Genomic DNA, 14,295 nt, shown 5'->3' with positions numbered 1-14,295 from the left:
TTTACCACCTTACTATTCATTATGTTTATTTTCACTGGCAATGAAGGCTCCCAGCATTTGTATTTGTAACATACCCTTCTGGAATATGGTTTGACAATGACATATTATATACAGTGGTTCAATTACTTTCATACAATATGCATCTGGAAGCTTCTTTCCTATCAACTTCATGACCATTCTATTTATAATTCCTATTTACCATCATTTTTGGAGCAGTCATGTACCTGGTGTACATTTACTTCTGCCACTATACATTGCATGGTGATAAAGGAATGCTTTTAAGACCATTGACAATTAGTGGTGCTTTTTATGTAACTGTTCAAAGCTATTTTTTTATTACAGTTCAGACAGGCATAAATATTGCATGTAATTTTGGTATTGTGGTGGTTCAAGTGCAATTTTTTCCAACTCGGTTTTAAATTTCTCTTTAAAAGGCCCTACATGGAAGAGCCACGCCATGTTAAAGTGCAGAAGGGTTCTGAGCCACTTGGGATTTCCATTGTGAGCGGAGAAAATGGTGGAATATTTGTTTCTAAAGTAACAGGTGGGAGCATTGCCCATCAAGCTGGCCTTGAATATGGTGATCAGTTACTGGAGGTAATTGTTTGCTTCCTATTGCTAAGGTTTAATAAATCAGTTTGTATGACAGCAGCCATAACTGCCTTCCACAAAAAGAAATGTTGTGAAACCTTGTGTACTGTGAGATGTAGCAAAGGATATAATCTATTGTAGTAGTCCATAATTGTGATTGTTGTGACATTTTCAAGCTTTATTGTAAAAATAATGTCTTTTGATGGTATATCTGCATCGTGTCTCATATAGATGTAAGACAGTTAGTTTCAGTACTTAAAACAAAATAGTCCCAATCCCATACTCTGCCTGGTAAGGGGAGTACATTTTCAAGCAGCCGGCTTTTACCAAGTTTCATGCTGTTGTTGCTGTGCCATATTCTTAGCTAAGATACCTGGTTAAAAAATTACATATATAGGCTCAATGATGTTTCTGCCTACTGTGTTAGATAAACACATGGAGTAGCATTTTGTAAAGTACAGAGCTGCTTTGTGAATGCAACATCATGTTAAAGCACCTTCTGTTGCACAGTGTGTTTCTGTATAGACCTGAGTAGATCTGAATTTATCTTTAAATTCTGAATTTACTCATATTGGTGATCTGAACCAACTTTTATTTAATCGGTGATATCAAATCATAGCAGAGCTCAGAATATGTATGTCTTTTAACAGTGAAAATATTGTTAAACTCCTTGTCAGGTTACAAAATACTTGAAAATTATGATGATCCCTTCCAAGGAGTAAACCCCAGAAATCACTCTATAGCAACATTTTCATTCTCTTGTTTTCTCCAGTGGGAATAAGTGAGCATTTAGACATTACACTAATTAGGACACTGAAAGAATGAGCTTGCTGGTTTCCATTTGAAAAGTTGACATTCTGGTTTGTGCAATTTTTCCATAGTTTAATGGAATAAATTTGAGAAATGCTACAGAGCAACAGGCTCGACTAATCATTGGGCAGCAGTGCGACACCATCACAATTCTGGCTCAGTATAACCCACACATGTATCAGCTTGGCAATCACTCACGGTCAAGGTAAGGCTGGCTAGACCTGGAAAAAGACAGCTCTCCTGAACACACAATTATTTAGCTAGTAGCTAACTTCTATACACTCAAATATGTTTGCAAACGTGAGCACACGTGTGCTGATAAGTGTGATTACTTTGAAAAATAATGTGTGAATGCATGTTTGTCAAAAGAAGAATGCTTGATGCATCTAAATACATTTTCTCTTCTATTTGGGCATAATCCCTAAATATACTAAAATAAAATCCAAGATGACGTCTTCCTAGGATTATGAAATTTTAATACTTCAAGTATTTTTTACTTTTTTTTTTTCCCAAAACCAGAATTTCCAATATTAATTACAGAAGGCATATGACCTGATGAAATTACCCATCCTATTTTGATGCATGATCATACTTCAAAACAGAGCTTTGCCTTTGCTATAGACTTACGGTGAACATATATTTTTTGGCATGCCCATTTGAATTATAGGGTTTGGGGTTTATCTCCCATACTCTAAAACTGACTTAGAGCCAAATTAAAAATTTTGAGTGGAAAATGTTTGGCATTAACCCACCAGTCTTTTCTTCTGTTTATTTCCCCTGTTGTAGTTCTCGCTTAGAACCTGTTAGTAATCATTCCACCCCTCAAGGCAGCGGAGCTGCAACGCCTGACAATCATTCCGTAATTGACACTGTGAGTGAGCAGGACGAAGGGACAATGACACCCCCATCCAAACAAACCACTCCAACTACAAGTCCCCGGAATTCCTTAAGGTAGAGAGTGAAGCTTTTGTCTTAAAGGAAAATAAATGGTCAGGGTTGATATGAAGGGTGTTAAATAAGGAGGTGTACTTCTGTGAATGCTGTGTCTGGTTGAAATAAGTCAGCAGATTAGTTAAGTGGACCCCAGGATAGAAACGTGCATGTTTTCAGACTGTTTCTGAAACATGAGATCTGCAAGATGTGAAGGAAGTTTTCTGCAAGATTGGTTTAGTTGGAAAGGTGATGTTTGTCATTTAAGACTCTGTCTGTAGGTGACCTATTCTGAATAATATTTATAGAAATATATATTCTTCAGATGGCAAGTTGATTTTATGCATGGCAAGTTTTTCAGTTATGGTGCATGTGTTATTTCTTTCTGTCAAAAGGGGCCCTGTGGACACAAACAAAAGGACCCCTGAACCTAGAATTGTTGTTGTTAAAAAATCCCAAGTTGATCTTGGGATCCAGATATGTGGTGGAAACCTGTATGGAATATTTGTCTCAGATGTAGATGATGACAGCCCAGCAAAAGGACCTGATGGACTAGTCTTGGGTGACATGATACTTGAGGTAAGCACTTCAGAAATGTCTGCAGTGTACTGACTAATGGCTGGCATGGTGTAGAGAGGGTGGTTCCCACAGTGTGGAATGTTCTGTGATTGTTGAGCTCCTGCCACAAAACCCAGATAAGAATGGTCAGAAAGCAAACTTGTGTTTTGGCTGCAGCACATGAGTAGCTGGATGATGTGAACCTGGAGAACTATCACTGTTGATAGCACAAGATACCCTGAAGTTGGATGGACTCACATATATCTACCTGTAATTGCTAACACCTGCTCCCTTCATCTAAATGGGAAGCTTTGAATCCAATTGCTGTATGTAGGAGGAAGGCAAGGATATGAAAGATACTGTACAACAGAGAACAATATTGATCTTACCACTATGAAATTCGGAAGAGGGTTTAGGGAAAACCATGTATTTTGTCTTTGACTCTGCTTTCTGTATCTGAAACAAGACTATTTATGTACTTGTCAAGACTGCTAAGGTGATAAACATGTCTTTATAAACTTTTCAGATACAAGTGAGCACTGAGACTCTCCCACTGAACTTCTAGTATCCAGATTTTGCTTTGTAATTGTGTTTGACTTCCTTCAGACCACTTGCTATCCCTAAAAATATTAATCTTTTTCAGTGAAAATTTTTTTCAGTGAATTTTATGATTCTCAGCTTACACTTGGTAAAGTTTTTCAAGAAGTGCTCTCTTACAGTACCTGTCTGCTGTTTGCACTTGAGTTTTTTGTTTTCCACTGTAATGTCTCAGTCTCCCACTAGACATCTTAAGGTGCGAACTGTACTTGAGTTTCAAGTGACAAGACTTATATATAGAACCTGCAAGTGACAAAAGCAAAATCATTTTGCATGTTTTACAATCTCACCTACTTCTGTTGCTTGTTAAAATACAATTTCGCATCTAAATGTTTATTTTTGTGTTTTGCAGTATGGGTCCATTGACATGCGAAATAAAACAGCTGAGGAAGCTTATCTTGAAATGCTGAAGCCTGGAGAAAACATCAAAATAAAGACTCAATACAGAATAGAAGAGTTTAATAAGATAAAAGAGCTTCCTGGAGATGGATTCTACATCAGGTATTTGAGCATGACTGGTAATGACAGCGTAAGGCTGTTAGGATAATATGCTGACCATCATATGACTGAGAGAGAGAACATAAATTTTACCATGTTTTCTTAAATTTGAAATTTATTGATTTATCCAGCTATTCCCTGACAGCAAGTAAACAGTCTAGTATAGCAAGTCTTCACTTTCCACTCATGTGTTCTTGAGATGTAGAGAATGCAACTAAATCTGTTAACTTTTTTCAGAGAAGGTGTTTTCTTCCCTTGAGTTGATGGAGACCAGTTGCAGAGCCTGTTTGTCTTCCTTTCCAGAACACTTTATGACCGTGTGGCAGAGATGGAGCAGGATTTAAGCTTTAAGAAAGATGACATTTTATATGTGGATGACACTCTACCACAAGGAAATTTTGGTTGTTGGATGGCTTGGCAGCTAGATGAGAATGCTCAGAAGCTGGAAAGAGGGCAGATTCCCAGTAAATATATGTAAGTGAGCTCAATTACAGGATTCATCTTTAAAAAGTATTTGTTTTTACAAGTCTGACTAGTGAGATGTGGTATAAAAGACTTGTTTGCTTCTGTTCTTTCTGGGAAATGCTAATTCTTAGATATGTCATTTTAAGGATGGCATATTTTAATATATGTTGAATTAAATATATTGCTGTATCAAGTTGGTTTTAATGCTGCTAAATAGTAAACTAGAAATGACAGTGTCCTGGGGTGCATCAGGCACAGCATCACCAGCTGTGATACTGTCAAAAGTATTAAAAATATAACTTTAAATACCAGCCATTTTGTCTGTTTTATTCTAGGATGGATCAGGAATTCTACAGGAGACATAGCATGTCTGAGGCTAAAGATGAAAACAGTTCATCTAAGACATTGTCAGCAGCAGCAAGGAGGTCATTCTTCAGAAGAAAGCATAAACATAAGCGAAGTGGTTCCAAAGATGGAAAAGATTTATTGGCTCTAGATACAATCAGTACAGACTCGATTCCTTTCTTGGATGGCAAGTACCTTTTAGACTTGGGAGGGCTTTGCCCTTACTTCTCTTTCGTTTTTAATCAGGTGCAGCACAGTACAACGAATAATGTTACTTTCTAATTGCTCTGAATACAAATGGCGATCATTATCTCTAATAAGATTTTTTTTTAATACTAAATTACAAGCCAGTGTGTTTCAAAATATTTTTGTAATTTCTTCCTGGACCTATTAGCATTACTATTTCATATGGAGAGGGCGATTCTTTTGGATGCATGGTTTTGATCTTCCTTTCAAGTATTGAATTTTGGTCCAGGTTGCTTAGTCTAGACAGAAATCCTGTGCACCACTCAAAATCTTCACTTTTATTTCTTCACTCCTTTAGAAAAATCATGTTGGTTACAATGCTTACTTCCTTGTAAGAGCTCAACAAATCAAGCCAGAGATACCAAATATTGTGTGTTGTTTACACTTTTAGGGATGATTGGGGAAGGTGAGCAGTTCAATTTTTTTACTTGAACAATAGGTTCAATTAGAAATATGTCTAGTTTCAGCTGTCAAGTGGAAAAATGTCAATAATGACTGACCATATTTTGTATTTGTCAAGGGCCCTTTGCCCTCCCTTGCAGAGGAGGTCTTCTCATAATTCCTGTAAGGATGCTTCTGCTTATTTCAGGAATGCCTGGAAATGTATGCTTTTACAAATAAATGTCTTCTGTGTGTGTAGATTCTGCAAGTTTGGCTTATCAGCGTGTCCAGAAAGTGGACTGTACCTCCCCTAGGCCTGTCCTTATTCTAGGACCTTTACTTGATGCTGTGAAAGACATGCTGGTCAAAGAATCCCCAGGAAAATTTTGCAGATGTCCTCTTGGTAAGTGTGCCAGTATAGCTAATTTATTCATGCTTAGAATGCATGGTAGTAACATCTATATAAATTAACAAAATGACAACACAAAGATGGGTAACGCCCCAAGAATCTGAATTTGCAGACATTGTTGTTAGCCTTGTTCTGTGCCTAAGGAATAGTAATGAAAGGGGATCTCTTCTATGCAACAGAGGTTATGAAAGCTTCCCAGCAAGCCATTGAGCGAGGTGTGAAGGATTGTCTGTTCATCGATTACAAACGGAGGAGTGGGCATTTTGATGTGACAACTGTAGCTTCAATAAAAGAGATAACAGAAAAAGTGAGTCAATTTTAATGTTGTAGTTCTCTGTACAATTTGTGTACTTATGTTGGGGGGTGGAAATTATGTTAGCAGCATCGTCCTTTGAGGCACTCGGAGAACTGTTCCCCGGGCTGCTAAATAAAATAAAACTTACCTTACTTTTGCATGTGACTATTTAAAATGGACTCACCTTTATAGAAACTAGAAATGTTCATATTCTTTTACAGTATTACTAAATAAAGTTAGAAATAATTTTCTTAAATTCCATCCTCTATCCCCTCTAAAAAAGGATTTAATTTTTTTACCTATTCCATTTAATGCAGTCATATAGAATGTAAACATCATCATAATCCTGGAGACAGATGTTACCTGAAGTGTGTTAATTGCTTACAGTTTTCAATCAAACCACATGGAAAGTCCTATTAATGCTTGTGTTTGCTCATGATTTCTGAAAGAGAAAAATTAATAGGAATATTTAAACTTTGAAAAAGTGTAATGCATATATTTCAATCTGAGTTTTCATTTCATAAATTCTTCAAATACTTTTTTTTTCCTATCAATGCATGCTTTTGGTACTATGAATGCAATTTCTTGCAGTTTTTCATCTTTTGTCTTCTGTTATAAATCCTTTGGGTACAAATTGCTCAGTAGTCCCAAAATGCTATACGTATGGCAAAACTCGGTTGGGTTGCTGTGATTTAAGTAGGGGAAGAAATGGGGGGTTTGCATGTGTGCTTGTGCTCTTTAACTGAATGAGTGTTTTGCATTTACATTTGATCTTAGGATTGTCATTGTCTGCTTGACATCGCTCCTCATGCCATCGAACGGCTCCACAGTGTTCATATCTACCCTATTGTAATTTTTATTCGCTACAAAAATGCTAAACAAATCAAGTAAGTCTGTGAGGGGTATAGTTCAGGAATGTTTATTCTACCTTAAAATAAGCCTTAAGTTTACCTTTATTGTTTATTTCATCCTAGTCATCTTAAATCTCTTAGGACAGCCACTGAGATTGGCTCAGTTGGTCAGAGCCTGGTGCTAATAACACCAAGGTTGTGGGTTCTATCCCTGTATGGGCCGCTCACTGAAGAGCTGGAATCCATGATCCTTCTGGGTCCCTTCCAATTCAGAGCGTTCTGTGATTCTGTAAAATGGGGAAAACAGTCCTTATAAAACCCACTGTGAGGTATATGGTCTTAGCTTCATTTGGGTTGCATGACAATTAAGTGAATCTTTCAGAGAAATCCATGGAGACCAAACTGAATGTCCTCTAGGAGGATCTTTCCTGCTAACCTTTGTGGTACATTGTTAAGACTGATGCAGGTGTATCCATTGACATGCTGACCATGACAAAGAGGTGTTCTTCATCTTCTTAGAAGGGCCAAGGGTATTGATGCAGTGCCAATTGATTCATAGCCTCAGCTTTCCCACCTTCATTCTCCAGTAAATGAAGCAAGGGAAGTCCCCTTTTGCCACATAGTGCATACACTGTGGTCTTCTCAGGCTGTATTCTTTCAGTAATTGTGACATTCCTGTTTGAATATAGCCAGGAACAGAACACAGGACATGCAAATGCCAGTCCCTCCCCTGATGTTTGAAAAAGCCTTCACACATTTTGATAGATTGATTTGGCAAGAAGGGAAACAATCTCCCAACATGAATATTGAGAAACACTTTTGCTAAGACATCTTATACTTGTGCTATCTTTGTATCTAAAGTTGAAGACTTCTTATATAGACTTCTTATATTCTTGATCTGTAGGTAAATTTGACTACTATCTATTTAATAAAGAAGATAAGTATCACTACTTTAAAGTAGAAACAGGATGTAGAGCAATGATGTATATTTCATTACCACTATAGGATTGTGTGCTTAAATGATAAATGGAACTGGCATGTCTTGACCCCCTTTGGAAGTGAAATGGTGACCACTACAGATGTTTCCTTTCTTTGGAAAGGGACAATGGTCAAGCAAGCATTTCTGGCAGTCATCAGTATGAGTTGCAGTGGCACATTTTGTCTGCCTGTTGTGTGCACAAAAAGTTTTCCAAACATCCTTTTCAATATAGCGCAAGCTCTATTGGCATTCTCTGAAATGCACCACAGCAATGATAGGTTAGTTTAGTAATTATAATTTTCAATAATTATTTTGGCATTTGTATTTCTCTGGATTTTTTTAATATTTTATTTTCAAGAGCTTGTATAATAGAAAAAGAGGCATCTCAAAAATGTGTCATAGATATGATAACATGGAAATACTGTATTTGCTTGATGCCTGATTCTTCACAAGCCCTTAGAAGAGTGATACTTGTGCCCAGCTTTCTGTAAGGAGTACTGGTATGTGTATAAGATGATGATCCAATTCATATGAACAAGAACAAATTATATTCTTTCTTCATCCACTGCCTCCCAGTCTCTGAAACTTTAAAGAAATACCATCTTGGTTGAGAGCAAATAAATTTGTTAGCACTGAAATGATCCTGATGACTCTGCTGATACTGCTGAAACACAGTAGATGGCACTCTGGGCCTAGGAGTCTGCTTGCATGTGAATTAGCTTTTTGTATTTACCCAACTAGAGGCACTCTTTTCAAGTCCATTAAAAAATTATTCTCATACAAGGTTTCTTTTTTTTTTCTCTTTTGTTTGTGGTTTTTTTTTTCCAGAGAGCAAAAAGACCCAATCTTCCTGAGGGACAAAGTTACACAAAAGCATTCCAAAGAACAATTTGAGACAGCTCAAAAAATAGAACAGGAGTATAGCAAGTACTTTACAGGTTAGTATTTAATCAAACTTTCAGTAGGAACACAGTGGTAATTTAATCAATTTGCATTTTAATCCAAAAGATCAATGTCCTTTCAATGAGCACCTTGGTTTTTTCATTCTGTCTTCCCTTTTGACGAACTCATGTTCTGTTGTTTTATTTTACCAGGAGAGGAAATGTCAAGATAGAAATCTCCTTTGTTCTGAATGTTGTAGCCTTACAATCTAAAGAGGTTCTGAAAATGTTTTATTACTAGCCAGTAGTATAAAAAGTATGGTCAAGATTTGATGATTTGACATAGTGTTGTCGGTGTTATACCATGTAAGGAGTAGAAGGGTTTTCTAAATTGTAAAAATCAAACAAAATAACAGAAACCCCTGGTAGTTTAAACTAACAGATGGTGATTGCCAAAGGTCTGTTTCAGCCTCAACCCTTCTGTAATTCTATGTGATTTTGATTTGAGAGACATCCTTTCAATGTTTCAACAATGGAAAAAAATAGTCCAAGGTTTCTTGACCATGCATTCTAATTTGGAATAATTAAATTCAACTTTAGAAGCCTTTTTAACTTCATAAAATTATGAAATCTATCTTGGATTGTAGTATTTTTACTAGAGGGAAAAAAAAAACAGTGTTTGGAGATGGTCTCTGTTCATTTCAGAGTACGTATCCATGTTGTTCCACATACCTATAATTTTATCCCCACTCTTTTGAATGTATCTTGATGTTCATGGCAACAAAATTTAAAAAGAACAAACACCCTACCTAGCCAAAACCTAACATTTCATCCCCTGAACAATGGGATTCTAACAGAAATATTTTGAGGTGTAACTGCCAAGTACAGAGAGACAAAAGGGTGTGTTTAGTTTAGAGCTCTCTCAGTGCATCCTGAGAGAAGCTATGTGTTCTCAACAAAGTATTATATAATAGCCATACAAATGTTTTTTACATGATGCATACTAAACCTACAGAGAACCTGACATGCACATGGACAGATTGCATCACCACATGTTATCTTCTGCTTCTTGTTTAGTCATTTGTGGTATTTTAGTTTGAGCCTGACAGTGGAAGGGACACTCAGTCCAAGAGTCTTATGTGTATCTTCTCATATGCCCTGTGGGAAAGGCCTCCTGCTGTTGGTGCCAGTGTGTAGTGGACTCCAGCTGTCATCAACACTTCTGGTAGTCAGAGAGGGTTGGTGTTCAAATTGCGCTGACATTGAAGCTTGTTGAAGTTATAATACTGTACCTGAAATAAGCCTGTAGATAGCATGTAGCTAGACATAAGCATGTTGTACCTGTTAGGGTAGTCATGGAGCTGTAGGTCATACCCTGTCTTTAACTACTAAGAGCTTTTTAACTACTTCATGGACTTCAATTTTTCACTAATGACTTTCAAGTTGGCTTTGTTTCCTCTACCAAGCTGTGAACATAGTGTGCAATCTGAATCACTTCTTGGCTGCCATTTGTCACTTTTCATAGACCTTTTCAGTTACTGTGTTCTGTATCCAAAGTTACCTGACATCATTAACTGTGGTATATATTGCAGAGCCAAATATTATATATTTATATGACTTCATATTTTCTCTTTTCAAAAAGAAAAATTATGCCTTAAGCTGTGTAAGACTTTCCATACTTTTTCAGCATTAGTGATAGCTGTAGCCAGAGGCTTTGCTGGCTGACATATTTCTCAAGTCATGAAGTTCCTCCATTTTTAAGTATTGAAGACAATATGTTCTCCTCTCATGTGTCAGTTGTGGCATTTTACCTTTTATGTTTAGTAAGGGTAAAATAAAAGGTGTTCATTTATCTTGTGAATTGATTTTCAGGGAGTTGCTTGCTGTTGTTGTTTTGTTCCTTGAACGTAGTTGACAATAAGAATTGGAGTAACAGCCACTGCTGTTTTATTTAGCTCAGTGATCTGTGAGCTACTCATAATTTACTTCTAATATTTGTAAATAGTGTCTAGTTGCTACAGCTATAGTCTCTATGTATATTACCCCGTAAATATAAAACTCTTTAACACCACATGTTGAACAGAGAAGGTTTATTATAGCAGGTTCTGACCATCTTTAGACTTAAACTTTGCCACCTGATGCCTCTGAAAATAGTACATGGAGGCCTCTTACAAAACAGTTGTCTTAGCTGATCATAGCCATCAGTTCCTTGACTTCCCTGGATTGTTCTAGGAGCTAGCAGAAGAAACTGTGTATTGAATGTGTGACCTCTTTGCTCTGTTTATTTTTTTAAAATAGAGACATGCATCTGTCAGATACTGAGTTGAGTTGCTTAATTCGGATCTGTTGATAAACACTTTGCAGATAAATGCAGAAGACTGTTCTTGGTAATTACTCGTAATTGTTTGTTCCAGTCTCATTTGTATGTGGGGTTTCTTCTTCTCCAGGCATTGTCCAGGGAGGAGCCCTTTCAAGCATTTGCACTCAGATTATGACAACTGTCGACCAAGAACAAAACAAGGTCCTGTGGATCCCAGCGGGCCCACTGTAGATTTATTTTGCTGTGAAACTACTTTCCAGATGTAAATAACCAAGTAACTTTCTATCCAACGGACTCAGTTCATTTCTGTCTTTATAAAGATATCCACAAGTGATTTCTGTTTCATGAAGGGGAATGATAACACTGAACACACAAGGACCTGACGAGGCATGTGGGAAGGGGTAGATCATCACTTCACTGAGCTTGTCTCTTATGTCGTGCGTGTACACATGACAGGTTGTCACGAGGGTTGTGACCTGTGTGTACTTGTCCATGAGTAATGAATTTAACAATGCTGCAAAACCCTGTAGAATGACACGTTTACAAAAACCTTTTTAAAGTATTTGGTTCTTGCTGTTTACTTGAATGTCTTTTTGTTTTGTTTTGTTCTTTTTTTTAACTCTGTGTCCTTTCACTCATTGAGGTAACTCTCCAAACTGGAGTGAAATTTCTGAGAATGAGCTGCCAGTGTATGCACAGTGTGACTCTTAGTTACAGTTTTGACCATTTCTAAGCACATTGTTGATTTGACAACCAGGTAATAACGTGGGATTGAATCGGTACGTCTTGGGAGTAAGCTCAAAAGGAAGTACACTCCTACACAGGGCAGACCACTGTTTGTATCCTGTCAATGCTTGTCTGTCAAAGATATCGTTTCTTGTTTTATGCATGAAGCTAATATTTAAACATCATAATGTGTCTAAGCAATCCAAGTTTAACATGTGTTGACAAATAATAAATTTTGGTTGTTGGGCCTGGATTAAGTACAGGTGGGGTAGAGTCACAAACTAGGCCTAGCATGCTGTGTTCTGTCACTTTTAGATACTGTAAATATGGAAAGCTTATGTTGGTGCAATTTTGCAGGGTAATTCTTAAGCTTTGTACTTCAGTGTGTAGCATTCACATAGACTGTTTTTATTTAAGAGCAGACACAGTTTTAGGGCTTTGATTAAAAGCCTTTAGAAAGGTACTAAATTGTTAGTGTTTTCACTGTCAAAAAATAAGTGATCGTTTAGTTTTGGTTGCAATACTTATTTACCTGTTGTACCAAACTCTATTATATTGGTTCCCTTTTTGGTTTTTTTGCACTTGACTGTGTTCCTAGCACAGGTTTTGTACCTGTTTCTTCTGTCTCTTGTGCCATGTTTCCTAGGTACTGTATTTGAATTGTTTTTAAAATATTATTTGAGTAGACCTGCTTCTCAGTCACTGTTTCTAACATTTCATTATGTAGGGTTTCTAGTTTTACACTACAGGCTGTAGTTTTGCTTCTGTTTGCAGCTTTTATAATTAAAAAAAAGGGATTCTTCTTGCACAGTTCTTCAAGAAAGATCTGGTCCTAAATTTAAATTCTGTTTTACAGTTGCAATTTTATAGTTCAAAATACTTTTTATAGTATTTATATAATTATACACTATATACAGTATTCTGAACTATAAATATATAAATTAATAAATATGAAACTGACTGGATGAATTAGTAGTTGAAGTACTTCTCATGGTGAGGGACAGAAGTTGTTTTTTTGTTTATCTCAATTTTTTGGTTGTTTTGTTTGTTTTTTAAAGTTTGAGATCAGAGTAGACTCCAGTGGTACAACTGAAACAGACAGGTACTGTTCTGACATGGATTTTTCTGTACTAAATGAAAATGTCACTTTGTATCAAAAAACAAGTTAAAGAAACTGATTACTAAATAAAGGTCAATTTCTGTAACTTCACTTGTGTGTAACGGGTGCACAGAGCTCATGCTCTTCTTAACTCTGTTTAGTTAAGTCCTCATATGACGTTTGGATTTCTGACTAAAATTGGCATATCCACCTGATAGTTTCAAATACTCATCTTGAGAACAAGTTTGTTTTGTGCTCTTGCCTATCCTTGGATGTATAAATACCAGAGATGTTCACAAACTGTAGGCCACGAGAAGTTAAATGTTGGTTTGTGTTAACATTTTTAATGTTCTGGCCTATTGGTGTTAAGGATTTCAAATGGGAATGCAGTTGTTTGGATGGAGGCTTTAACTGAAGAATGAGTCTTATCACTGATGTTTTCAAGGGAGTGTCACTGGGGAAAAGAGAGAATATTAGCTCAAAGGCACATTGTAGAATGCTCGCCGTTTTTACGCTTCAGACAGTCCAGCCTCTTTTGTTCACTGAGTTACCCAAAAGCCTTGGGAGGATAATTCTTATGTACTGACTTTTCTGCTTTCTCAGTTTCTTTATTCTCAGATGCCAGATAGTCAGCTTCACCATGAACCCAGTCTGTGGATGGACAAGTCTTGTAATCTGCATAACTAGTAATAGCCTTTAGTCATAAGGACTTGCAGCTTACCTGCTCTTGAAAAAACCACACCATGGTAACAGCATCTAATGAATAAAATGAGAATAAGCAGGTTCTGGCAGGTAGGTAACAGCCATACATTGCATATCTTCTGATCACAGCAAAGTAGAACTGAAGTCATGATTGAACACTAGGAAGAGATGCCTTTTGCTCAGATCAGGCATTTCCTGGTGTGCCATTTTCTTTTATAATATTACATGCCAGACATAGATTTAGCCCTTGTTCTGGAAAGAGTAATTCTGTCCAGGTATTTAAATAAAGAATGTAGTTATGTGAGTATTTTAAAGAGTTTTAAAATAGTAACGTTCGAAACAAAAAGATTGAAAAGTTCACCCTTATGCTTGCAAGCCACAGTTGAGCATGTGTGGCTGCAGGTAGAGTTAACTAGAAATAAAAATCTTCGAACTTTATTTTTCCACAGCTAAACTGACATAAAATGGCTGAAGATACTGCAGCCCATATATATGATTTGTTGTTAACATGTTGACAAACATCTACTTGTTTTCAAACCTTTACATTCTGTTCACATTGACCTGAATTGCAGGGCTAGTGTTTGGGTGATCCAAAATTGCCCTGTGACAGCT

General features: G+C 36.8%; 1 protein-coding gene across 1 annotated transcript in view; it reads left to right on the top strand.

Moving 5' to 3' along the window:
- DLG5 (discs large MAGUK scaffold protein 5) overlaps window positions 1–13,092 on the top strand; it is a 95,068-nt gene extending 81,976 nt beyond the window's left edge. The window contains exons 22-33 of the mRNA XM_053949269.1: window positions 435–597; window positions 1,473–1,606; window positions 2,188–2,352; window positions 2,727–2,910; window positions 3,839–3,987; window positions 4,288–4,458; window positions 4,785–4,981; window positions 5,681–5,824; window positions 6,010–6,137; window positions 6,903–7,012; window positions 8,784–8,893; window positions 11,284–13,092. Coding sequence (XP_053805244.1) covers window positions 435–597; window positions 1,473–1,606; window positions 2,188–2,352; window positions 2,727–2,910; window positions 3,839–3,987; window positions 4,288–4,458; window positions 4,785–4,981; window positions 5,681–5,824; window positions 6,010–6,137; window positions 6,903–7,012; window positions 8,784–8,893; window positions 11,284–11,387 — 1,759 coding nt within the window. The 3' untranslated portion in view covers window positions 11,388–13,092. The remainder of the gene's footprint in view (window positions 1–434; window positions 598–1,472; window positions 1,607–2,187; window positions 2,353–2,726; window positions 2,911–3,838; window positions 3,988–4,287; window positions 4,459–4,784; window positions 4,982–5,680; window positions 5,825–6,009; window positions 6,138–6,902; window positions 7,013–8,783; window positions 8,894–11,283) is intronic.
- The last annotated feature ends 1,203 nt before the right edge of the window (window positions 13,093–14,295 follow it).

This window comes from Vidua chalybeata, chromosome 8, assembly GCF_026979565.1.
Source record: "Vidua chalybeata isolate OUT-0048 chromosome 8, bVidCha1 merged haplotype, whole genome shotgun sequence".
NCBI classification, from domain to species: Eukaryota; Metazoa; Chordata; class Aves; order Passeriformes; family Viduidae; genus Vidua; species Vidua chalybeata.
The sequence above is the reverse complement of the archived record's forward strand: the minus strand, read 5'-3'. Positions and strand labels throughout refer to the sequence as shown.